The 27,948-nt window shown below is 37.9% G+C and overlaps 1 protein-coding gene across 1 annotated transcript in view; it reads right to left on the reverse strand.

The window, feature by feature from the left end:
• Positions 1-27,948, reverse strand: part of CERS6 (ceramide synthase 6) — a 325,522-nt gene that overhangs the window by 100,366 nt on the left and 197,208 nt on the right. Inside the window, exon 5 of the mRNA XM_017859910.1 lies at positions 18,173-18,182. Within this exon, the coding sequence (XP_017715399.1) occupies positions 18,173-18,182 (10 nt within the window). The remainder of the gene's footprint in view (positions 1-18,172; positions 18,183-27,948) is intronic.

The following is a 27,948-nucleotide window of genomic DNA, read 5'->3' on the forward strand; positions in this document are numbered from 1 at the left end:
GATCGAGATGATCCTGGCCAACATGGTGAAACCCTGTCTCTACTAAAAATACAAAAGTTAGCTGGGCATGGTGGCATGTGTCTGTATTCCCTGCTACTTGGGAGGCCGAGGCAAGAGAATTGCTTGAACCCAGGAGGTGGAGGTTGGCAGTGAGCCAAGACCACGCCACTGCACTCCAGCCTGGCAACAGAGCGAGACTTTTTTCCTCTCCAAAAGAAAGAAAAAGAAAATAGTTATTTTTTTTCCAAATGTCATTTATGTTACCTTGTAAAGCATTTATTATTATTATTTTGTTGTTGTTGTTCTTGTTTTTTGTTTTGTTTTGAGACAGGGTCTCACTCTGTCACCCAGGCTGCAATGCAGTGGCACGATCTTGGCTGACTGCAGGCTCGGCCCCCTGGGCTCAAGCCATCCTCCTGCCTCAGCCCCCCAAGTAGCTGGAACTACAGGTGCATGCCACCATGCCCAGCTAATTTTTTGTGTTTTTTGTAGAGGCAGGGTTTCATCATGTTGCCCCGTCTGGTCTTGAACTTGTGAGCTCAAGTAATTTAACTGCCTCGGCCTCCCAAAGTGCTGGGATTACAGGCATGAGTCACCATGCCTGGCCTATTGTTATTTTTCAATAAGGTAATGTAAGCCACGTGTGGTGGCTCACACCTGTAATCCCAGCACTTTGGGAGGCCAAGGTGGGTGGATCATGAGGTCAGGAGATCAAGACCATCTTGGCCAACCTGGTGAAACCCAATCTCTACTAAAATACAAAAAATTAGTTGGGTGTGGTGGTGTGCGCCTGTAGTCCCAACTACTTGGGAGGCTGAGGCAGAGGAATCATTTGAACCCAGGAGGTGGAGGTTGTAGTGAGCCGAGATCATGCCACTGCACTCCAGCCTGGTGACAGAGTGAGACTCCATCTCAAAATAAATAAATAAATAAATAAATAAAGTAATGTAAATTCCTCACCTTTAATTGTTTATACAATAAATACCAATAGATATGACAAATAGCTAATATCAATAACATAAACAAAAGCTCTTTAAAATCCTATATAATTGTTACAAGAGTAAAGGTCCTAATACCAAAAAGTCTGAGAACCACTGCCCCAAGGATGGCAAATCAACAGAAGAAAAAAACCCGTCTCTGAATATCATGGGGAGCAGAGCTGCTCTGCTGGGCTAGGCCATTCAGAGCGGGGTTGTGACATGAAGCAGAAATGAACTTCTCTGTCCTTTAAGCCACTGTGCCACTAAGTTTCTTTGCTACATTACTGCTTCATCCTGACCAATTCAAGGTACATATGGCAAGAACTCCAGTTCTCAAGATGTAAGTTCCTTCAAATATATTTGCCAAATAAATAATATTCAGAACGTGCAATGTCACATCAATAGTATCCGATATCCAATTAATGTACACCCTCCCTCAAACTTCCTAGCCAAAAGCCAAAATTAGTATCAAGAAGCCAAAAACCAGTCAAATCAAGTTGAGTGTGGGAAGACTCTTTTTGTTAAGGTTAGCAATACAGAAGTTTAATTAGACAATCCTTAGCTGTGGAAGAGGAAAAGGGATGGCCTTTGAGATAATACAGCCTAATCAACCTTCAGGATTTCACAAGTCATCTATTTCTAAAAATGAATTTACGTTGAGTTAAGGTCTAGCTATTTTAAAAAATCATCCTCCTGAGGACACTTCGAAGCACTTATACAGGAAACGGTTGAAAAGCCAACTCTCTCTCTCTCTCTTAAACATATTAGACACTCTCGACTTGACTTTTCTTACATATGAAATTTGACTTGCTTTTTAAAATGTTATCTTGTCATCATGCCTGGTTACTACATCTGAAAACCTACACGTAACAGGTCACAATATATGAATCATGACTCCAAACATATTAAGTCCAAAAAATTCTCTATTTCCCAAACTCATACCCTAGGAGAAACTCCCAGTCATCTTCTGTCTAGAAATGATCGCATATGGCCATGGAAGACATACTTTACATGAGTGAATATATTAAAAGAAAAAATACTGTGCTGTCATTATTTGAGAATTCTGCAGGAAAATACAAAATTCAGACACTTGCAAAGCAGCCAAATACAGGTAACATTAAATTATTTAAGCAGTGAACACCTCTTGTATGAATGACAGGGGAATCCAGAGTAGAGAGACAAAAACTCCTTAATTTCCCAATCCCTGCAATTTCTGAAAAAGCAGGGAATAGGAAGCAGCAAACTAGAAAGGACCCAGGAGCCCCACTCTCAGGCCTTAATCTGCCATTAGCCAGCTGGGTGACACTGAGCAAGCCAATTCTCCCATCTGGCTGCTCATGTATAAAATTAGAGGCTGGACCAAATAATTCCTAGAATTACTTCAAGCCCTAAATTTCACCACCACCTTTTTTCTCCCAAAAGACAAATCCTAGTTTGTCATGCTGACCGTGGTGCCGACCGACCCCGCAAATGGAAACTTGACATCATAGGGAGTCCTCCCTTTTCCTTCTTTTTGTAATGACCCAATTTATCCAGTGTAATTTAGACTTTTTGAATCGCTGATAATATTAAGCCACTTTTATTAAACATAATCAGGGCATTATTAGTAATCAGGACAATAAAAAGCTCATTTTGTGCAATTTTATAATGTTTGAGTAAAACTCATAAAGTGAGTAATTGCTTCTCAATGTGTCCTCTATCTGTGAGGCTCAAGTTTTATATTATGTTTGGTATTAAAATTAAAATTTTCTAAATTAAACACTGATGAAAATTTGATGGTAATAATTTAGGAAATTAATACTCACCCTCTTTTCTTCACAGCTACTTTCATATATTAGAATTCAGAAGGAAATAATAATTTGGCTTATCATTACTCAATACTAACAAGACAACTGGTCAAACTATGTCCTTCAAATAAACAGCACATCCTTATTTATTGTTTATCTCCTGATTTAGGATAGAGAAGTTATCCTTTGAGTTGCTCAGTTAATTACAAGGAAGGAATTGATCTCTAGGCAGTTATGCTTTGATAATCAGTTTCTGATTTTAATCAAGCTTGTTTTGCTGTTTTCCCAGCTTCTCATCTTCCAAAATTGTGTCATCATTTTTGGGGGGAGGAGTTGCAAGATACAAGTAGGATAGATTAATGCAATTGAACTATGTCAAGAGGCTGAACCAGCAATACAGAAGAGATTTGCTGAATATAAGATAAAGCTTCTCTCTGAATGAATCAAGAGAGCTCTTAAAAACAACGAGACAGAAAGCCTTGGTGATTAATGAAACTAGGATATTGAAAAGGTGATCTCAAGTTATCTCTCCATTTACTTGGAAACAAAAACTAGATGGCCAAGTAGCCACAGTCTACCACTGACCAACCTATATCTATGCAAGTAGAATACACTAAGTAGAACTAGGCCTTTCTTTATCTTCTGTTGTATTTTTGGAATGCTTTTTTGTTTTGTTTACCCCAACACCTAATAAACTTCTAACTTCACTGATGTCTACAATATTAGCCCATCAATGTGTACATTCTTGTAGTTAGGGTCATACTCTCATGGGGTTTCACTTATTACTTGCCAAATACCTGATTCTTCAGGTATATGTACCATCCTTTTCAGAACCTGCCTGTGCAAACAACTGAAAAACAAGATTATTACTGTACTAGAAATTGGCAATGTTGGAAAAGGACATGAAGTTGAAACAAGCTGGAGGCATCAGCCTTTAGGCCAAGGTATACAAATGACTTCAAAACTTCACTCTATACTTCCAAGGGCTATGACTCAGAATGTAACCATGAGGCAACCATTAAATGGGAAACAGGCAAGAGACAATGACACTGTACTCCAACTGAAACAACTTTAGTAACTGAGCTGAGAAGACACACTGTTTCATCAACTTTGAGAAGTATTATCTAGAAAACTTACATGAAGTTAAGGTGTAATTCCACTTAATAGATGCATCATTGAGTTAAATGACAATGCTATTTTAGACCTTCAACTAGCATTTCTAAGATACTCTGATTGAAGGGGTTTTGCCACCATAAAAATATTTTCAACTGTATAGAAATAGCCCAGTTTGGAGTGCTTAAATATTACTAGTCACCAACTCAATAAATACATATTTTATAATGTAAACTGGGTGAAAATGTATCAATTTAGCTTCTGAGTCTAGGACATCAATCCTGAAAGAATGACCCCATTTTCATATATCATGAGTTGCAAATAGAAATAACAGATATTTTTTACCTAACAGTGTAATAGGATTGTATTATAAGTAGCTACTGTGCCAGCAAACAAATTTTAATCAAAGATAGAAATAAATCCACTCATTGTAATATTGAAGTGTTTTATAATGAGACTCACAATTCACTGTAATTTTGTGCCTGGAAAAACTAAGAGGACACCCAAGAAGAGGAAAATTACAATTAGTCTAAACAGGAAGTAATCAAAAACTATCTAAATATAGGGAAAATTGGCATCTATAACAAGCTCCAATAGTAACAAGATGTAACTAGCTGTACCATGGATTTCCTTAAGCTTCAGATTATATTTATTTAAATGACGCCACTTTAACAAGTGCTATAAAAATAATCAAACTGAATGCTGGGACAATTAAGTCCCTAATGTATCCTCACTTATTCATTCAAGAATATGCATGTGGCTGGGGGCAGTGGCTCATGCCTGTAATCTCAGCACTTCGGGAGGCCGAGGCAGGTGGATCACGAGGTCAGGAGATGGAGACCATCCTGGCCAACATGGTGAAACCCTGTCTCTACTAAAAAAGAAAAAAATTAGCTAGGCATGGTGGCATGCACCTGTAGTCCCAGCTACTTGGGAGGCTGAGACAGGAGAATTGCTTGAACCCAGGAGGCGGAGGTTGTGGTAAACTGAGATTGCGCCACTGTACTCCAGCCTGGAAACAGAGCAAGATTCCGTCTGAAAAGAAAAAAAAAAAAGCATGTATCAAGCACCTGCTCTGTGCCAGCTTTACAGGTGCTAAATTTCAGAAGGAAATCATAATTTGGCTTATCATTACTCAATACTAATAAGACAACTGGTCAAACTATGTCCTTCAAATAAACAGCACATCCTTATTTACTGTTTATTTAGGAGTGAACAAAACCAAACAGACAGAAAATCATTGCTCTCCCAGAACTTAGCTTCTAGTGGAGGAAATTGCCAGTAAACAAGAGAAATAAGCGAAAATACACAGTATTTTACAATACAATGAAGGCGAAGGAGGAGAGCAGGTAGCAGGAAAGGGGCATATGAAATGTCAGAGGGTGTGCAGGGAAGATGATGTTGATAGCATAGCCAGGAAAGCATCACTGAAGTAGTGACCTTAGAGCAAAAGCCTGAAGGAAATCACTGTCATTGTAACTTTCACTTTTCTGTTTTGACTATGTCGTTTTCTAGTTTCTACCTTTATTTATATAGAAATAAGCCATCCACACAGAGGAAAGAAGGCATGAATAAGAGAAGACAAGAGGTAAACTTGGCTTTTAACTGGCAAAAAGTTCACCACTGCTTTCTTCATTTCTAAGTTTGTGTGTCACCTTGTGAGTGCTACGTTAGTTACATCCTCAGGTGCAGTCTTTGCTAATTGATGGGTCCTGGAAAGAGCTCTGAGATGGGGATAATTAGACCTAGGTGGTGGGGGAAGGGGATGTGACTAGAATTCAGATTTCTCAGGAGGCTGGTATTCTCTAGCAAGTTGGAAAATGAAAGGGAAAAAATGCAGACAAATTGACTGTTTTTCTGCATGAATCACTTAACTGCTCCTTCATTTAAACTGACATCCTATCAGCTTAAAAAATAGTGTGATTTTCTGTTTCAATTCTCTGCTCTATAAGATAGCCAAGGCGATTATCCATGAAGTTTTGTGAAGTCAAAAAGAGCAAGAATTTTAAAAGTAAAAACACTGTAGGAATAGATGTCATTGATTTTATTCCTTAGATCATCCCAATTGCAACATGTTTCGATAACAAAAGACAACAAAGTAAGTAATATAAAAATGAATCTGATGGATTATACTGATAATATAATCAGGATTCTGAAGCTGTGTTTTTACATCCAAGACCCATATGATAAACACCTAATTCTTCAACATGTTGACCAGTGTGTCTAATCATTCTAGTCTTTCAAGAAAATCTGCTGTTCTTATACAACACATTCTTCTGACACCATCGTGTATGTTAAGATATATGAGTTCTTATGACAATCTCCTAATTTATGTCTCAGAGTAACTCGCGAGTATATAGCTTTACGCAGTGGTTGTTATTTCTGGAAAACATTTGATCAAATGCTATAAATTCACAAGGGCAATGATTTTCAACTAAGGTGTCATATGAGGATCATTTTTACTTTTTTTAACTTACAAGTTCCTGGGTATCAGAGACATGAGACACCCAATAATACCAGTAATAACAGGTTTATTTTGCTCAGTATGAAGAGGGTGGCTTTATCTATCTTGAGTAGAGCGGCTTGTCCTCCTCCTCTAATTGCCTACACCAACATCATTCTCCCTTCTCTTCCGTAATTATAGAACCCCAACATTAAGGTGAACATACTGTCTCCTGAAAAAGCAAAGATGACAATTCTCAGCTTTCTTACAGTTAGGTAGGGCCCTGTGACTCAGTTCTGATCTATGAAGTGAAAATGGTGTGTGGAATGTCCATAAAGGCTGTTTAGTAAGAGATGACTTAGCTGGAGAACACTTTTTAGTTATCTACTTTTTCCTTCTTTTGGGGAATTGTTTCATTGATGTGATGGCTGGAGTTCCAGCAGCCATCTTGCACCAGGGAATAATCGGGAAGATAGAAGCCGTGTAGCGGTATGGTAGAGCATAAAGACAGAAAGTCCCCATATCCTTAATAACATAATGGAACCATCATATCAGACTTCAGACTTCTTTAACATGAGAAATAAATTTTTTCTTGTTTAAGCCACTATGACTGATTGACTATTACATGTTCCAAACCTAATCCTAACTAATATACTACAGAGGAACAGCAAGGGACATACAAAGCCGGAGAAAGATTTCAATGGTTTACAGTACCCCTCCTGTGAATTTCTAATGTACTGACATTTTCCCCCAATATCTCAAAAGTCATGCATATGTATAAGTCTAAGTATATAAAAAGATCTAATAGCATTTCAGCCCCTTATGCTGAAGCAATAAAGTAAAATAATTCACCTGAGCTGTGTATACTAAAGAATAATTAGCATAGTTTAATAGTTCTAAATTGATAAAGGATTAGAGTTGCAGCCTGGTGCGGTGGCTCACAGCTGTAATCCCAGCACTTTGGGAGGCCGAGGTGAGCAGATCACCTGAGGTCAGGAGTTTGGGACCAGCCTGGCCAACATGGCGAAACCCCATCTCTACTAAGAAAAATTAAGAAAAATTAAAAAATTAGCTGGGTGTGGTGGCGGGCACCTGTAATCTCAGCTACTCATGAGACTGAGGCAGGAGAACTGCTTGATCTCAGGAGGCAGAGGCTGCAGTGAGCCCAGACCGTGCCACTGAACTCCAGCCTGGGCAACAGAATCAGACTCTGTCTCCAAAAAAAAAAAAAAAAGATTGAGTTGGAAATGGAGTGCAAGCAATGAACTAAAGCTCCACAGAAGGACTCCTTAGGACATGCACTCTTGTTGACCATGGAATAATGGATAAAGAGGAGGTAAATATGATCCCAATCCGAAATACATTGCTTAGCTTCTCTAATTTATAATGAAAAGAAAAAATTAAACAATGACAAGCTATAGTGTAGAAAACAGAGGAGCCTTATCCATGTTATGTGAAAACTTTTGCCAGCTTTTTGTGACATGTATCTTATTTTTGGTGAGAATTAACAAAGATGATCAAATGTATGCAGATTACCTTTTAATTGGCATGATACAGTACAATATAACACAAGATACACATTATTAATATTATGAAGTGCTGACAGCATGAGAACTTGTTTGAGCCCTTGAGAAACACTGTCTTCTTAGTTTATGTATATCTCAGGCCTTTTATACACAGCATTGGAATATGGTTTTAGAAGACTCCAAGAGAGGAGAACCTGAAAAAGGAAACGTGGCACCACTCATCTATGCCTCACTCAAATTTTAACTGCTTCTCATTGTGGGTTCTCAATGCAGACCCTTTATAAAGACACAATGAAATGAATATTGCTTGACCTAGCAATCACATTCCTTGGTATTTATTCAAATAAGCTGAAGACTTAGGCCCACATGAAAACATTCACACAAATGTTTATACCAAAATATGGAAGCAACCAAGATGTCTGTCAGATGAATACACTGTGGTATATCCACATAATGGAATATTATTCAGAGATAAAAAGAAAAGAAGTGAGCCATCAAGCCACAAAACAGACATGGAATACGCTTAAATGTGTACTGCTAAGTGAAAGAGGCCAGTCTGGAAAGACTACATATTGTATGATTCCAACTACATGACATTCTGAAAAAGGCAAAACTTTGGATAAAGTAAGATCAGTAGTTGCCAGGTCTAGGGAGGTAGGAAGGGATGAACAGGCAGAGGAGAAAATTTTTACGGCAACGATGCTAGTCTCTACGACAGTGTAATGGTGGATGCATGTCATTATATACTGGTCCAGATCCATAGAATATACAATACTAACAGTGAACCTTAATGTAAACTATGGACTTTAGCCAACAATCGTGTTGTAATATTGGCTCATCAACTGTAACAAAAGTACCACTAATAATGCAAGATGTTAATAAAAGGGAAAACTGGGAAGTGTGGGGTCGGGGGGTGATCATGGCAGGGGGAAGGGTATATGGGAATACTCTGTATTTTCCATTTAATTTTTCTCTAAACCTAAAACTATATATAAATATATATATATACACACACACACAAATACACAGTCTAATTTTTTAAAAAAATTCTTCAAACCTCCAAGTTATTTAATAACATCACTTTGTCAACAGAAAATGCAAGCAGCTTGGAAGATAATATGCCATAATAATTCAGAGTATGTAACTTCTTGAGCTAGACCTCCTGGGCTCAAATTGTAGTTCGTTCACTTACTAGTTGCATAATTTGCATAATCTTGTTTTATTTCAGTGAGAATTTACTGACTACTGTATGTCAGACACTGTTGTAGGTATGTGGTATACAGCAGTGAACACGGAAAGATCCTTGGCCTCACAGAGCTTATATTTTACTGTGCAGAGACAGGCAAAAATAAATCAACAGATAAATACAGGAAGAGAGAAGGTGATGAGCATGTTGGAAAAATGAAAATGGAGAGCAGGTTGAGGGGGAGATTAGGTTACGAGGGAGGGCTGGGGAGTATTTCCTCATCTGTTAATGAGAGATACAATAGTTTACCCCATCTGAGGGTGCTGTGTGTTCCATGAGATCTTCCATGGGACGAGCTTCCACAAACAGCACTTACCTGGCTCAGTCAGCAAAGGTGGCCTCTGACTACAATTATTGCTAAGAAAAAACTTAAGTAATTGGTAGTAAGTGTTTAAATAACTTATGTTATACCTACCGTATTTCAATTCCTTATTTTTTTTTCATAAAATGCTAGAGCAGAAGCTAGTATCATGGGAAGCATAAAATTTAAATACCTTAAGAGACTCATACACTTCAGGAAAAATGAACACTTGTAGAATTTGTGGCTGTTTACCAGTAAAAACCATCTTTTCATTTACCTTTCTATTCACTTCTGCCAAGAAATCTCATATATGATTGTTGATCATAGAAAAGATGTGGCAACTGTGTTTGTGTAGGTTAGGTTTGGCTGCAAAGAACAGAAAAACTCAAAGAAACAGAGGCTTAAGACAAGGTAGGCATTCATTTGTTTTGTAAAATGTCTGGAGATGGTGATCCAGGGCATCATGGTACCATGATGTCATCAGGGACCTGGGTTCCCAGTCAGAGGTGTGTGAACCAGAGTAACTCCATCTTAAATAGGAGCTGGGTAAAATGAGGCTGAAACCTACTGGGCTGCATTCCCAGATGGTTAAGGCATTCTAAGTCACAGGATGAGATAGGAGGGCAGCACAAAATACAGGTCATAAAGACGTTGCTGATAAAACAGTTTGCAGTAAAGGAGCCGGCCAAATCCCACCAAAACCAAAATGGTGATGAGAGTGACCTCTGGTTATCTTCACTGTTACACTCCCACCAGCACCATGACAGTTTACAAATGCCATGGCAACATCAGGAAGTTACCCTATATGGTCTAAAAGGGGGAACCACGAATAATCCACCTCTTGTTTAGCATATCACCAAGAAATAACCATAAAAATGGGCAACCAGCAGCCCTCAGGGCTGCTCTATGGAGTAGCCATTCTTTTATTCCTTTACATTCTTAATAAACTTGCTTTCACTTTACACTGTGGACTCACCCTGAATTCTTTCTTGCACAAGATCCAAGAACACTCTCTTGGGGTCTGGATTGGGACCCCTTTTTTGTTAACACTCCTAGCTCACTGCTCTGCCACTCTTAAGGTGTAGACTCAGTCCCTAACATCCAAGGAAGCTGCTGGTGCCATCACATCTTTGTGGAAGGCACAGGAAGAGATAAGGAAGGGCCTCCTGCTTGCCTCTGAGGAGACTACCCAGAAGGCCTTCCCCACAATGCTTTCCATGTATGTTATTAACCACCAAAATATCCTAGCCCTTGGCTGCAAGTAAGGCAGGGGTTGTCGAGTTGGCAGCTGTGTGTGCAGCTAAGAAACAAGGAGAATAGGCTCTGAGAGGTAACAACAACTGTTCAGAAGGGTGAAACACATGGCCATCCCACTTATCTGGCTGAATGGAGCACCCAGGACTCCAATGGAAATGCAGAAGGAGCCTTTCTGTTTGCAAGATTTTTATATAGTTGCTGGAAGAAAAAGGAATTGATGGTAGTTGCTGACATATTACTGAAAATCAGTGAAGAGCAGCCTTTTTTTTTTATTTAACGGATCCAAATTCTACCAAAGACCAAAAAACAAAGCAAAAAACAGACAAAAACAAACCACCCATAACCAATTCCAATAGATTTTAAGACTGAAGAAAATTTAGAGATTTTTTAAAAGTATATATTACATATAACACTACAAGAATACCTATGGTGAATCTACATAATTTTTTTAATGTAAAACTGTTGAAAAATATTTTCAAATACCATATAATAAGTGAAAAGGCAAGGTACAATATAATGTGAACTATATAACATATGTATATGAATGATAGTAAAGAAATCAACCTAATTTTAGTTTTCAAAATCTCTATATAGAAAATGTGAATTTAAAATTATAGGGGCTGGTCTCTGTGGCTCATGCCTATAACTTTGGGAGGCTGAGGCCAGAGGATCACTTGAGGCCAAGAGTTCAAGACCAACCTGGGCAACATAGTGAGACCCCCTCTTTACAAAAAATAAAAAATAAAATTATAATAGCTTTTTTAAATTCTGAATTCCAGTAGTAGTTCTGAACTGCTTGACTGCCTTTATATTTTCCTATGATCTTTGGTGTATTTTAAATTTATAATCTTTAATCATATATAATTTCAAAAGTCTAAAAGGCATGAATCATCAACTGAACTAATAATGCATTTTAAAGTACTATCATTTTAAGTTTAGAAAAGAAAAAAATACACACACTGTGTTTAACTGGATGGTGATTTGGAAACAAGAATGAAAAATCAGTAGCTCAAAAGCATCAGGTTCTCAAAGGAAGCGAACCACATGGTGCTAAAAGAATACAAAACAACATAAACCTCCTAAAGATCTGAACTCAAGTGGGTCCTAGCATTACCAAGATACTAAAGGTCGAACAATAGGCTCCATTCACACTAGATTCCAGGCTTTCATTTATGACTGGGATAAGATAAAAAGAAAAATCTTCAGCCTTGTTTTGATATTTTTGGTTATGCCTGACTTCTCTTCATGGCAAAGATGAATCATTTTAATAGCTACTAAGTATTTACTACATGCCAGCAAGATGTTTGGCAGGAAGCTACAAAGACGTTATACCACGTACTGTATGCTGTGGGAAGCTGGGCTGTGGGACCCCAGCTCTCTGGGTCTAGCTTTCTTTCCAAGGTCTTTTTTTTTTTTTTTTTTTGAGACAGAGTTTCGCTCTTGTCGCCCAGGCTTCAGTGCAATGGTGCAATCTTAACTCACTGCAACCTCTGCCTCCCGGGTTCAAGTGATTTTCCTGCCTCAGTCTCCCGAAGTAGCTGGGATTACAGCTGCCCGCCACCATGCCCAGCTAATTTTTTTGTATTTTTAGTTGAGATGGGGGTTTCACCATGTTGGCCAGGCTGGTCTTGAACTCCTGACCTCAGGTGATCCACCCACCTTAGCCTCCCAGAGTGCTGGGATTATAGGTGTGAGCCACTGTGCCTGGCCCTTTCCAGGGTCTTTGTAGGTACAGCTGTTCCCTTCAGACACTGCCTGTCTCCAGCCCTCACCAGTGATACTCTTCCTTTTACAGCGATCCCTACTCTCTCCATTTTATTTGATTGTGCAATTGTACTAGGCAAAAAAGACCACTGTATGGAATCCAGAAATGGTTTAATATAAAATATAACAAAGTATGTGAAATGTATTGGCTCCAAAATGGTGTTTAAGTTGGTTAGAAAAGTATATTCCAATTAGCAAAATAAAACAAATACTAGGTTTATAGGAATGGGAAACTACAAAATTTGAAAGAAAAAAAAAAAAAGAGAGAGAGAGAGAGACAGCCTTGAATGGTATACCAGGGCTCAAAGGTCTCAGCTGAAGAAAATTATGACCGAACACTCAGTATTGTAATAGTCTGTCCTGATGCTGTCAACCATCTATGAGAGCACAAAATATTCTTATTTAAAAGAGACTACAGTATGTCTGTAAGCCAGTCTATTTTCATAAATCTTTTGGTATAAATTGTCTAAAAACTATCCTTTGATTCTTAGCAATACAATACAAGAAAGAATATTTTCTGACTATCAAAATGCACTACCAATGTAACATTTCCATCCAGTACAGCTGCAAGCAGCATTCCTGGCAGACATTTGCACTGCATCCCAGTGGGGAGCCCGGCAGTTAGGCAGCTTTAATGCTTCTGTATCTTGTCACTTTGTATCTGACTCTCCCCAGGCATCCTAGTTTTCAAAGGTGCTAGTGATTCTTAGCTAAATATCCCTGTCAACTTTACATTGCTTACCCTGAATGCATGAGAGAAAGACAAAAATCTAATTCTCAATCTTGAGCGAAAATGTCAGGGATTAAACTTGCTCTAGGAAAACAATATTCCTCTAATAAGCCACTGGAGGCAATACAAGCAGAAGATAAGAAATGTAAAGTGTCTTCCCATAACTTTAAATGGGGAGACAGGTTTTGTCAGAGATGAAAAATGTGATTATGTGAATCACTGTGCTCCTTTCCACTTATTGCCTATAACTCATAAATTACAGCCTGTCTACGAATGGTACATTTGGTACTTGGGAAATTCTTTATAATTAATAGGCCTCATAATTCTCTAGCTGCTAGTCTAGCAGGTAATCTTACATGCCTAATTGAAATGATTTCCTAATCTTCATTACATTTAAAAATATAATTAGGAACATTAATGATAGCATGTTTAAATAAGCCTTTTCCTAATATGTTCATTCTTAGGATACAACTATACTCGGATTTCATTTGGCTTCTCTTTTTCCCTTTTCTTGATTCACATGTACATCCTCCTGGGACACAGATACTGCTACACTGCTGATGCTAAGAAGCAACTCTGATTATCCAGGCTGTGTATGAACTGCCCCATCCCCTCCCGCCCCTCTGCTCCCGGCTGCCACTCCAGATAATAACCTCTACAGATTTGCTGTCTGAATAATCCTAGGGATTTGTTGTCTGCACATCAAATGCACACTTCTTTGTTCTGTTACATTAAAACCAGGAGGCATTTCTCATTATCATGCCTCTATGTTTAAACATCACATTTCAATGTATCCGAAGTATACTCTAGGAAAGAGATAGTCAATTTGGAAACTGCTTCTGGGCCAAACATTTTCTTTCCATCGTGCAACAAATTTACCTTTAAAACAAGAGACACAAATTTTCCTTTCAAAAGGATTCAAAACCAAACTGAAGCCAAAAGAAAATAATAGACTATGTGATAGCAAAAAAAAAGTGTAAAATTTTAGAGAAAATGGATATCCAAAGATAATGATGACACTGCTATTGCTTTTCTCATAAAGAAGACATGTTATTCAAGATTTTTTCTTTTAATTCCAGTGAACATATTTAAAAAGTCACAGGTAGTGGTCAAAATATATCTGGAACAAATTTTTTCTTACCATAATGTTTGTTTTATATTTCTTACAGAGTTTAGAAGAGTGTGAAACCATTTTTCTACTTCAGCCCTTGGGAAAAAGCAAAGCATCACGTGACAAAGCATTACAACTTCTAGGTGAAAACATTACCAGGGCCCTTATAAAAAGAGAGAGACTGTTAGAAAGCAGGAAAAAACAAAGCCTCATTAGGTAATAATTAGCTAGGCATGGCATGGTAAACAAGGTTAGAAGTTTCTCTAGAATCTCCTTTATTTGGAGAGGTGGGAAGGGCAGAGGATTATGGGTAAAGCTAGGTTTCAGATCTCTTATATTTGAAAGGTTAAGGGCAGAAAGCATAACTTGATGGCAGTGCCCATAGAGTTCAACCCAGTGCCCCTACATAGAGGCCTCTCAATAAATATCTGTTGAATGCTGTGCTGAGTAAATTTCCCAGCCAGCCATGTAAACATGTAGAGAATTTTCATTTATATTCCACAGTCACTTAAGGATCCATGTCCCTTGCTGTTACACTGGCAACAGAAAGCATACACTTACTCCAGGCACATTTCCACGTTTGTATTCCCTTTGAATTTTCTCCTCTCTTTAGTATAAAATAATCTGTTTTCTTGATTTTGCATCATAGTACAATACTCAGGATCAATTTTAGCTTTTTAATGAAATATTTCCTACAAAGAAAATGGCATTAATTTCTTTATCTATGTGTTCTTCCATCTGGATGATTGCCTTAATTTTATACTGAATGCCTGCTGTGTGCTAGTCAGTGTGTCAGGCACCAGGGTCACTGTAATGACCAAGCCACCATCCAGTTTTGCAAAGAGTTCATAGCTTAGATGATTAAAAAAAAAAAAAAACCAGACAATATGATCAAACAGGCATTACAACTAAGATAAGGTACCATGGAAATACACAAGGGAAGTGTTAACACTGAATACACTGAAGAGATGGGAAATGATGGTTGGGGATCAGTCTTAACCTTTCTTTTCTTTCTACATCTTGTGATAATTTACTTAGCTAAAGTAGAAATTTAAAATAAAAAAGTAATCTGATGAACAATGTGTATTAGCATGATTCCATTATTCAAAATAACATACATGTATTTGTTTATGCATAAAACATTTCTATACACCTAAGAAGTACTTAGATTTCTAGAGAGAAAATACTAGGGGTAGGAAATGGTGTGAGGGAAAGAAAAGGAGATTTTGTTATTTTATGCTCTTTTGAACTATTTGAACATTTTCCCACATGCATTAATAACTTTAACTTAAAAATGACTTTTAAAATATGGAATTAAATCAAAAGAAAAGTGAAGGTAGTGAGTGACAAACTGAAGGCGAGGTTGACAAAACCATAACAAATCAACTAGGTGACTAGAGGATCACCTACAATCTAAAGAGAATAATGGAGCAATCACGACGAAGCCAGGTATTTCAGACTAGTGCTCTGAATGTGTTCTATCACAACAACGCAAAGGCAACAGAGGCCTCAAAGTTTGACCAGGCAAGGGAGCCAAAATCTACTTCCTTGGGATTGGGTCAAGGACCGTAAAAGCAAAAACCTGTTGTATAAAGTTACTGATATTATGTTTACATTATTATTTATATTGAGTATAACCTAGGACTAGGCATTGCTCACTGAATTCTTAACAATAAAGCTCTTAGGTAGGTCCAATTATTATTTAATTTTACAGATAAGGAAACTAAGGAACAGAGAAGTTTAGGTAATTTGTAACATGTCATATATCTAGTAAACGACAGAACCAAGACTCAAGTCCAGCACACTGGCTTGGCTCACTATCTTAATTACTATATTGTATTATATCACATACCACATCAGTTAAAAGTTACAAAACTTTCACCAAAAAATTTATAAAGCTTACTACAGAACAGCCTTGCTTTCTGACAAGGTTTAGTTTAAGCCCCTTCTAGATAGTAACATATTAACCTCCTATAAAAGAATGCCTGTTCCACATCATTGGATCAATGACTTCTTTGGAATAAGTGGCTGCCACCATCCAGGCAGAATCTCTTCTTAACCCTCTAGGACCTATTTAGGAGGAAAGCCTTGAGAAGACTAAAAAGCAACAAGCCCACAAAGAAAGATGTGGGCTTTCCTCTTGCAGGTCAAAATGCATACTATCCGTATTTATTTTTCATAAGTTTTATCATGCAATATTTGAGGTTTACAACATGATGTTATGGGATACATATAGACAGTAAAATAGTTGCTACAATGAAGCAGATTAACATATTTATCATCTCACACAGTTCCTTCTTTGTGCATGTGATAAAAGCAGCTAAGATCTACTTATTTAACAAAAATCCCTAATACACTATTAATAACTATAGTCCTCATGCTGTACATTAGGTCTCTAGGCTGGTTCATTCTACATATCTGCTACTTTGTATCCTTTGACTTACCTCTCCCTATTTTCCTCCTCCTACCCACCTACCCCCTGCTGTTTTATTCTCTATATTTGTATATTTGAGCTATTTTAAAATTTCACATAAGTGAGATCATGCAATATTTTTCTTTCTGTGTTTGGCTTATTTCATTTAGGATAATGCCCTCCAGGTCCACTCATGCTGTGGCAAATTGCAGGATCACCTTTTTAAAGCTGAATAATATTCCACTGTGTATACATACATATTTCCTTATCTATCCACTGATGGATACTGAGGTTGTTTTCATATCTTGGCTACTGTAAATAATGCTGCAAGGAGCATGCGAGTGCAGGTATCTTTATGAGGTGGTGATTTCATCTACTTTAGATATATACCTAGAAGAGGGATTGCTGGGTCACAGGGAAGTTTAATTTTTAATTTCTTTAGGAAACTTCATACGATTTTCTACAACGGCTGTACCAATCTACATTCCCAAACCAGTGTACTAGAACTCCCTTTTCTCCATACCCTCGCCAACATTTATCTCTCTTCCTTTTGATAAAAGCCATCGTAAGAGGTATGGGGTGGTATCTCACAGTGCTTTTAATTTGTATTTCCCTGATTAGTGATATTGAGCACCTTTTCATATGTTGGTTGGCCATTTTTATGTCTTCTTTGGATAAATGTCTGTTTGGGTCCTTTGCCCACTTTTAAAAATCAGGCTATTTGTTTTCTTGCTGTTGAGTTGTAAGTACTGTCCTTATTTATAAAGCCTTTTTGCATGACTGTACTCTACTGGCCTATAGCAACTAACTTAGGATAAGAAGGCTTAGGTTAAAGTCCTGGTTGTACATGAGATGTATAAAGAAGAGACCTTGGTCAAAACAAACTTCCTGGTCTTCAGGTACTAAATCTACTATAGTGTTCTTGAGATTATCAATAAGATAATATTGCCTCGTTGTAAAAGTTAAGTGTTCTATAAAACCATAAGATAAGCACTGGGATCATCATTTATCTTCAAGTAACAGGACTTGAATAGTAATGATATAAAATGTTACTTTTGTACAAAATTCTACTATTAACTGATGGCCAGAGAATATTTAGAGCAGGTTTTGCACTGGTGTGGCCAACATGATTCAACATGGCCAATAAGATCCTATATGCTTCTGTTGGTCTTACCTTGTGAATTACAGCATACATTTTTGGGTTTTGTTTGTTTGTTTGTTTGTTTCGTTTTCTTGAGACAGAGTTTAATTCTTGTCACCCAGGCTGGAGTGCAGTGGTGTGATCTTGGCTCACTTCATCCGCCACCTCTCTGATTCAAGTGATTCTCATGCCTCAGCCTCCCGAGTAGCTGGGATCAGAGGTGCACACCACCACACCCAGTTAAAACTGTATTTTTAGTAGAGATGGGGTTTCACCATGTTGGCTAGGCTGCTTTCAAACTCCTGAGGTGATCCACCCACCATGGCCTCCCAAATTGTTGGGATTACAGGCATCAGCCACCGCTCCAGGCCTACAGCACACATTTTTAAAAAATGTACAGTTGGTTCACAGGACCTCATGACAGACACTACCTATAGCCTTGACTTCAGCAACACCTATTTTTAATAACTAAAAACAAAATCTAAATCATTTTACCTAGTATTTTATAGGATATTACCATATCAACTTACAATTTCTTTTCCTAAGTGCTGATGTCTTTTGATTCCTGAGATGCACGAGGAATCAGAGTTTATCAGTTTAAGTGCTTAGTAATCTAAAACCAAAAGTTTCAACTTTGAAATTCATTAGGAATATTGTATATTGAGGGAGACGCATTACAGAATGGCTGATAATCAGCATCATCTCAGCCCAAGGTCCTTTCTTTCCAATATTAATATGGTGCCAAAAAGTGCCATCTGACTAGCACTTTCAAGCAGATGATTTTCTAACTATTTATTAAAGAGAAATATTTTCCATGTCCCAGGGCATATTGCTAAGACAGGGGTTTGTAAGTTCCAATTCATTATTGGTTTTGGCAGAATTTTACTGTCACAGTTGTTAGCGTTGCTGGCAGCAGATACCATTTCTCTGCTGCAGCAGTCCATAGAAGAGATGTCCTAGATTAGCAATAAAAACGGAGGGAGCCAAATAATAGAAATGAAGATTTAAAGGCAGTCATGTGGAGCTGATAAACCTAAGGATGGAAGAGATAATTGAAAACAATAACACACATATCTAAGATAATTAAACAAACATACCACACCAGAAAATGTCCCCAGGTCATGTAATTTTAACATAAGGTATTTAAATCTTAAATCTCTTTGAAAGGAGAACTAGAATCCTTCATTGTGTTGCAGGAAAAAAAGAATTCTAGGTACGCCTGAATGTCCTTGTTTTATGAATAGTTCCCTGATGCAATCAAGATGGCCATTATCTGTGTCAGAGCCATCTAGTTGAAAAATGACTCCCATCATGAAAAGTGCAGCAGCCATTGGAAATGGTAGCTGTGGAGAGCCCACTGGGGTGCAGCCTGAGTTTAAATCTCTTCCCTTCAGGGTTTCAATTGGAAAAACAGTCATTTACAAACACAGTGTCAGCACATTCTATTTTTCTTCTGAGGGACTTGCAGACCTTTAAGTGATTTTAATACTCATGACAATACTGGTAAAAACAACAACAGAAACTTTGCTTCATATTTACTGTACTCCCAATGACCTGATAAGACTATTGCCCAGATACCTTTAGAGAAGCCAGACTTTAAGTGCATATTATTCACTTCACGTACCTGAATACACGACATGTATAAAGGCTGATTGTTGGGCAAATATGTCTATGGAAAAAGAATACAGTCAACAACTTGCCATAGAATTAAAATTGGTGTCCTAGTTATCCCTTCAACACGACTCTTCATTTACTTTTACAAGGAATGAAACTGAATGAATGTGAAAGAGCATGTGTCTGTGCATTGGTGAGGCTTCCAGATGTGCATGAGGAAGAATGTGATTTTTTTTTTAAGACAGAAGCAACAGGCTCCTTAGTGGGGAAAGGGCCAGATTTCCCAGGATGTTTTTGTTGTTACTGTGTAGCAATAAATTGGTTTATTCTTGTCTTTTTCCTACTTGCAAACGACCAAATCAGATTAAGCTTTAAACACAAGTAATATAAGGAAAGGTTAAAAAAACAACAATTCGTTAATTTTCCTTTTTTTAAATACTTTTTTCCCTTGGTTTTAAAAAGAACTACCTATTTATTTAGCAGCTGAGGGCTTAGGACTTAGAAACCATTAATGAATTATGTGGTTTATGTTTGCATTTCCAGATTGAAAACAAAGGAACACAGCTCAGGTGTTGGCTACGTGGCTTAATCCCTAAGATCAAGCAATAAATTAGTAACTGAACTAACATTTAGCTCTTGAAATTAAACTCAGAGTTATTCATAAACTTGTTCCTATCATTAGCTGGTACTCCATTCTTAGAGGCAATGTTTTGATTACCAACTTGAACAGAGGCAAAAATCCGGAGGTCAACTGACCGCAGGGAGGGAAAATTATGAAATTAGTGAAGCTTCTGGTCACAGACCCACTAGTGACCCTAATGATTGATTTCCTTGAACTAAGTTCGCTTATTTGATTAGAGTCATCACAGCCCATCAGCAAATGTGATTGCAATTTACAATACTGATAACCTTTTTTGGTTTTTTTTTTAAGTCTTAAGGTCTAATTATGTAAGGGTTGTTGTGAAGCTGCCAAAAAAAGGGGGTTAGGGGACAGTGACAGAAAGAGATAATGTATGAAAAAGAGATTTGTAAACAACAACACACAGCACAGATGTGCTTTACCAGCTAATAAATTATCAATCACTACTGTAACAGTCTTATGAACTGCCTGGTAACTGAGATATTAGCCACGCCTTCAAAAGATACATAGTTGGAAAAAGGGATGAGGGCTTAGAAACGTTAGGCTTAGCTCAGATTAAAGTTACTGATATGGTTTGGCTCTGCATCCCCACCCAAATCTCATCTCAAATTGTAATCCCCACATGTCAAAGGAGGGACCTGGTGGGAAGTGATTGGATCATGGGGGCGGTTTCTCCCTTGCTGTTCTCGTCATAGTGAGTGAATTCTCATGAGATCTGATGCTTCAAAAGTGTCTGGCGGTTCCCCCTGACACCTCTCCTGAACATGTAAAATGTGCCTCACTTCCCCTTTGCCTTCAATCATAACTGTATGTTTCCTGAGGCCTCCCCATCCATGTGGAACCGTGAGTCAATTAAACCTCTTTTCTTTATAAATTACCCAGTCTCATGTAGTTCTTTATAGCAAATATGGAAACAAACTAATACAGTCACTTAAAAAATCTTCTATTTCCCCTTTGCTTTAATTCACAGAATAAATGTGTAATATAATTGTCCCAAAGGCTACAGAGGATACAGTTAATATGAACATAAATGACTACTTTGGAAAATAAACATATGGCTTGGTTCTAATAGTTCATCCTTCTTTAGTGACTAAACTAGAAAAGGAGGAGGAACTGCTCCCTTCACAAGACATGAAAACCTAGGTAAAAACGGAGCTAGGATTGCTATGCCAAACTGCCCACTGTAGCATGCATCACTGCACACCTCTTTGTAATCTCAAGTGTTCCTATATATAAAAAGTTAGAAAATCTAATTATCACCATTTAAGAAAAATTTCAACACAGATTTACTGTTTGCCTCAAGAAAACCTCTTCATTCATTTACAACTAGAACCTTTCTCTCCTGACTTCCCTTTCTCTCACCACCCAGTCTCCTCAAAGCTACCTCTCACACTCCTGCCCACTCTCCAAGTGACAGAATTTCCACAATCCTAAAAGCAGAAGGAAAATTTTTTACTTCTATATTGTTCAAGAAAAGTGATGCTGATAAAAATGAGATATGAGACAACAAATAATTGTTGATGCTTTTATAAAGGCAATATTATATGACAATAGGAAAAACAAAATGCATATTCAAAACTGCAGAGAAATACTGTGAAACATTTTAATAATAATTGAAGGGGTACACGAATGCACCATATATCTACCACCAGCGCAGATCTAGCAGACTTCTGGCAAATTTCATTAAAAAAAAAAATTCACCAGAAGTCAGATAAGTAGATAAAAGCATTCAGATACTGCCTCTGGAGTGTAATAAATAGACAAAGCAGGCTGGGAGAGTACTTCAGGTTGCACCAAGATCTCACTATGAATTAATCTGGTTGTGATTTAGAGGCTTCAGGAGTTGGGCTATTTCATTTAAAGAAGGAATCAGTATTGGTTGGTAGGGCCAAAGAAATATAAAGGATTTAACAATTGATGAGTCACTCTCAGTGTTCAGAGCAGGAGGGAAGGTTGTAGTAATAAATTCCCAAGCTCTGTCAATGATGTGCTGGTGAATGGACAGACAGTAATAGAGCAGAGCCACCTTTCCCTCCAGCTCCCTATTGGGACTGGTGGACACTCTGGCATTTGTGATTCCTGTCCTTCCCCTCCTCTCATGAGACACCAACTCCAAAGTCTGCGAGGAAGCAAACAGAAAAAACAGGATATACCGGACCCTACCAAAACAGAGGTTTCTTTGGCTTCAGCTGTCTATTCCCCTGATGTCAGAATTAAACCTGGAGCAAGTGAGCAGCTACAGGTAACGCACTGCTACGCGGAACTGCAGCTCCTCCTTTGTGTGTGTGTGTGTGTTTTTAAGTCTCACTTACCTATTTCTTTTTCCCCCTTCTCTATTTGTTAAGTTTGTCTCAATTCTCAATATACCTTACTTAACATGCCATCAGTTTAATCTCATATACCTCCTGGACAAAAAGCAGATCTAGTTCAACTATTTATAGAGTATTCATGTCCGGGAACCATCTCTGAGGGGCTTACAGTAAGTTTGGGGAAGCAAACAGGGAGCACTGTGACAAGTACAGTCACACACTCTTCATGGGGTGAAAGAGTGTGATGGGGTTGGGGAGGGCAGGGACTTGGGATAGCCCAGAAAGAGGAGGGAAGGGAAGGGAAAGGAGAATGGAATGTGAACAAAGACTTGTGTAATCAGAGGAGTAAGCCAAGGTAGGAAGGGGTGATAGCACTTAGGTCCACCAGTGGCAAAACAGAACTGCTACCGGGGAATAAAGCAAACCTTTCCCATAACAAAGTGAAATATTATTCTTTCTAGTACAGCCAAAGCTTTTCTTGGTTAAAAAAATACAGAAATAGAATTTCTGGACACTGCATACTACATAATTTTAGTAGAAATTAAATACTTCAAAGGCTAAAAATATTTTAAAAATCATTTCTTTCCCATCTCCTGCCATAAATTATCCATATTTAGACATAATACAATATCATGGAATTGGTTTGTTTTTTTAGGGGTTGACTTCACACTGAGAGAGTATTTTTACCAAGAGAGGCCATGTAACAGTGATGAACGTGGATAAGGAAGCCCACGACCTGGGGCTGATGCCAGATCTGTCACTTAAAGTTACTTCATCTCTCTGAGACTGTTTCCTTCTGTTTTAAGTGGAGTAATAACACAGATGTCGGAGGGCCAGGGAGAGGATCAACGAAACATCACACTTTAGGATGTAGCACAGTACAGCTTGAGGCAGTAGGCTGAGGAAGCCCATGGCTGCTGCAACGAACGACTCATCTTTCTCTAAAGTCAGTTTCCTTCTCTCCCCTAAGTACCGTACAACTAAAGTACATTTAAAATTATTTGTATTAGGATATTCAGGGCTTAAACTCAACATCGGACCAAACGAATCTGACAGAGTTCTACAGAACTCTTCACCCCAAAACAACAGAATATACATTCTCCTCATCATCACATAGCACATACTCTAAAATTGACCATATAATTGGTCATAAAACAATCCTCACTAAATGCAAAAGAACTGAAATCATACCAAACACACTCTTGGACCACAGTGCAATAAAAATAGATGTCAAGACTAAGAAAAGTGCTCAAAAACATGCAATTACACAGAAATAAAGAAATTAAGGCAGAAATCAGGAAGTTATTTGAAATGAATAAGAACAAAGATAAAACATACCAGAATCTCTGAGACACTGCTAAGGCACTGTTAAGAGAGAAATTCATAGCACTAAATGCCCACATCAAAAAGTTGGAAAGATCTAAAATTAACAACCTAACATCATAACTAAAAGAATTAAAGGAACAAGAACAAATGAACCCCCCAAAGGTAGCAGAAGTCAAGAAATAACCAAAATCAGAGGTAAACTAAAGGAAATCAAGACATGAAAAATGATTCAAAAGATCAACAAATCCAGAGTTCTTTTTTTAGAAAAAAATCGTAAGATACACAGGCCACTAGCTAGACTAATGAAGAAAAAAAAAAAAAAAAAAAAAAAAAAAAAGAGCCCCACATGTCTCTCCCTCTCTCTCTCTGTACTCTCCCTCTCTCTCTCTTCTCTCTGTCTCTCTCACTCATTCTCTCTCCCCTCTCCCCTCCTCTCTGTCCTTCCTCCTCCACAAAAAAAAAGAAAAAAAAGGAAAATCCAAATAAACACAATTAGAAATGACAAGGGGGATGTTACCACTGACACCCGCTGAAATAAAAATAACCATCAGAAACTACCAGGAACACCGCTATGCACACAAACTAGAAAACTGAGAAGATATGGATAAATTCCTGGACACACACACCCTCTAAGACTGAACTAGAAAGAAACTCATTTCCTGAATAGACCAATAATGAGCTCTGAAGTGGAATCAGTAATAAATAGCCTACCACCACCACCAACAACAAAAAGCTTGCGACCTGATGGATTCACAGCCGAATTCTACCACATTACAAAGAAGAGTTGGTACCATTCCTACAGAAACCATTCCAAAAAATGAGGAGGAGAAACTCTTCCCCAAGTCATTCTATGAGGCCAGAAATCACCCTGATACCAAAACCTGGCAGACACACGACAACAAAAGAAAACTTCAGGCCAATATTCTTTATAAACATCAACACAAAAATCCTCAGCAAAATCCTTGCAAATCAAATCCAGCAGCACCTCAAAATACTAATCCATCATGATCAAGTAGGCTTCATCCCCGGGATGCAAAGTTGGTTCAACATACCTGAATCAATAAATGTGATCCATCACATAAACAGAACTAAAGACAAAAGCAACATGATTATGTGAATAGAAGCAGAAAAGTCTTCTGATAATATTCAACACCCTTCATGTTAAAAATTCTCAGTAAACTAGGTGTTGAAGGAACATACCTAAAAATAATAAAAGCCATCTATGACAAACCCACAGCCAACATTATACTGAATGGGCAAAAGCTGGAAGCATTCCCCTTGAAAACTGGCACAAGACAAGGATCTCTCTCACCACTCCTATTCAACACAGTATTAGAATTCCTAGCAAGAGCAATCAGACAAAGAAATAAAAGGCATCCAAATAGGAAGAGAGGACATCAAAGTATCTCTGTTTGCAGACAACATGATTCTGTATCTAGAAAACCCAGAAGCTTGACCCAAAAGCTCTTTCAGCTGATAACTTCAGCAAAGTTTCAGGATACAAAATCAATGACAAAAATCACTAGTATTCCTATACACCAACAACAGTCAAGCCAAGAGCCAAATCAAAAAAGCAATCCTATTCACAACTGCTATAAAAAGAATAAAATACAGAGGAATACAGTTAACCAGGAAGGTAAAAGATCTCTACAATGATAACTAGAAAACACTGCTCAAAGAAATCAGCAAAGATACAAACAAATAACAAAACACCCTATGCTCATGGATAGGAAGAATCAACATAATTAAAATGGTTGCACTGCCCAAATCAATTTACCGATTCAATACTATTCCTATCAAACTACCAATGACATTCTTCACAGAACTAGAAAAAGCTATTTTAAAATTCATATGAAACCAAAAAAGAGCCTGAATAGCCAAGGCAGTCCTAAGCAAAAAGAACAAAACTGGAGACATCACGTTACCTGATTTCAAACTATACTACAAGGCTACAGGAACCAAAATATCATGGCACTGGTACAAAAACAGGCACATAGACCAGTGGGACAGAATAGAGAGCCCGGAAATAAGGCCACACACCTACAACCATCTGATCTTTGACAAAAACAAGCAATGGGGAAAAGATTCCCTATTCGATAAATGGTGCTGGGATAACTGGCTAGCCATATGCAGAGAAGCCTGAAGCTGGACCCCTTCCTTACACCATATACAAAAATCAACTCAAGATAGATTAAAGACTTAAATGTAAAACACAAAACTATAAAAACCCTGGAAAACAACACAGATGATACCATCCTGGACATAGGAACACATAAAGATTTCATGACAAAGATACCAAAAGCAGTCGCAACAAAAGCAAAACTTGACAAGTGGGATCTAATTAACTTAAGAGCTTCTGTACAGCAAAAGAAAGTATCAGCAGAGTAAACAACCTATAGAATGGGAGAAAATATTTGCAAACTATGCATCTGACAAAGGTCTAATATGCAGGATCTATAAGGAACTAAACAAATTTACAAGAGAAAAGCAACCCCATTAAAAAGTGGGCAAAGGAAATCAACAGACACCTTTCAAAAGAAGACATACATGTGGCCAAAAAGCATATGAAAAAAAGCTCAATATTGCTGATGGTTAGAGAAATATAAATAAAAACCATGATGGAGTACCATCTCACACCCATCAGAATAGCTATTATTAAAAAGTCAACAAGTAACAGATGCTGGCAAAGTTTCCGAGAAAAGGGAACACTTACACACTGTTGATGGGAATGCAAATTAGTTAAACCATTGTGGAAAGCAGTATGGCAATTCCTCAAAGAGCTAGAAGAAGAACTACCATTTAACCCAGCAATCTCATTACTGGGTATATAACCAGAGGAATAGAAATCGTTCCACCATAAAGACATTCATTGCAGCAGCACTATTCACAATAGCAAAGACATGGAACCAACCAAAATGGCCATCAATGACAGACTGAATAGAGAAAATGTGGTTTGTACACACCATGGAATATAATGCAGCCAGAAAAAAGAATAAGAGCATGTCTTTTGTGTGAACATGGATGGACCTGGAGACCATTATCTTTAGCAAACTAACACAGAAATAGAAAACCAAATACCACATCTTCTCACTTATAAGTGGAAGCTAAGTGATGACAACTTATGAACACAAGGAAGGAAACAACAGACACTGGGGCCTCCTTGAAGGAGGAGGGTGGGAGGAGGGAGAGGAGCAGAAAAGATAACTATTGGGTACTGGGCTTAATACCTGGGTGATGAAATAATCTGTAAAACAAATTCCTGTGATATGAGTTTACCTATGTAACAAACCTTCACATGTACCCCTGAACCTAAAATACAAGTTAAAAGATTTTTTTAAATAAAATTATTTGTATTTTATACTAAGCACAACTGTTTTAAAAGGCAAAATAAGGAACAGGGTTTTCCCCCCTCTCCAAAAACAAACTCAAAAAATTATATTCATTATCTTCATTGAAGTATGGATGTACCTTTTTTCGCCCCTCTCCTGCTAAGTTAAAGACTAAGTTAAAGACTCTAAATGAAAAGTGCTTTCTCATCTCTGTGGAAAAGGAAAGAATCATAAAAACCCACAGTTTTGCCAGTTAGTGAGTAATCGTTCTTCTTGGGGTAAGGTGGGAATGGGGGCAGAACAGAAAAAGATCTTTAAAAAATTTCCCTCCTGTCTTTTCTCCCCTTTTAGAAGTTACACACACACTCTCTCTCCTCCTCGTCAAACTCTCGTCTCTTCTCTATATATATATATATATATCAGCATAGTAGTATATATATTACTATTTTTTTTTTTTTTTTTTTTTTTTGAGATGGCAATCTCGCTCTGTCACCCAGGCTGGAGTGCAGTGGTATGATCTTGGCTCACTGCAACCTCCACCCCCGGGTTCAAGCAATTCTCCTGCCTCAGCCTCCTGAGTAGCTGGGATTACAAGTGTGCACCACCATGCCTGGCTAATTTTTGTATTTTTAGTAGAGACGGGGTTTTACCATGTTGGTCAGGCTGGTCTTGAACTCCTGACTTCGTGATCCGCCGTCTCGGCTTCCCAAAGTGCTGGGATTACAGGCATGAGTCACCGTGCCCAGCCTAGAAGTTACTTTTAATATGTTGAAAACATTCTGCTTATCTCTTCTTTCTAAGTTCAGTCTTACCTCTTCAGTGCCTGGTAAGTCTTCCTAACAAGCAGGAAATGGTTTACCTGCCTGAAATTGGCTGTCAGCTGAGTTTTCTTGGGTATGCCTAACAAAATCCGCAAGT

Source organism: Rhinopithecus bieti, unplaced genomic scaffold, assembly GCF_001698545.2.
Source record: "Rhinopithecus bieti isolate Rb0 unplaced genomic scaffold, ASM169854v2 scaffold_52879, whole genome shotgun sequence".
In the NCBI taxonomy this organism is placed as follows: Eukaryota; Metazoa; Chordata; class Mammalia; order Primates; family Cercopithecidae; genus Rhinopithecus; species Rhinopithecus bieti.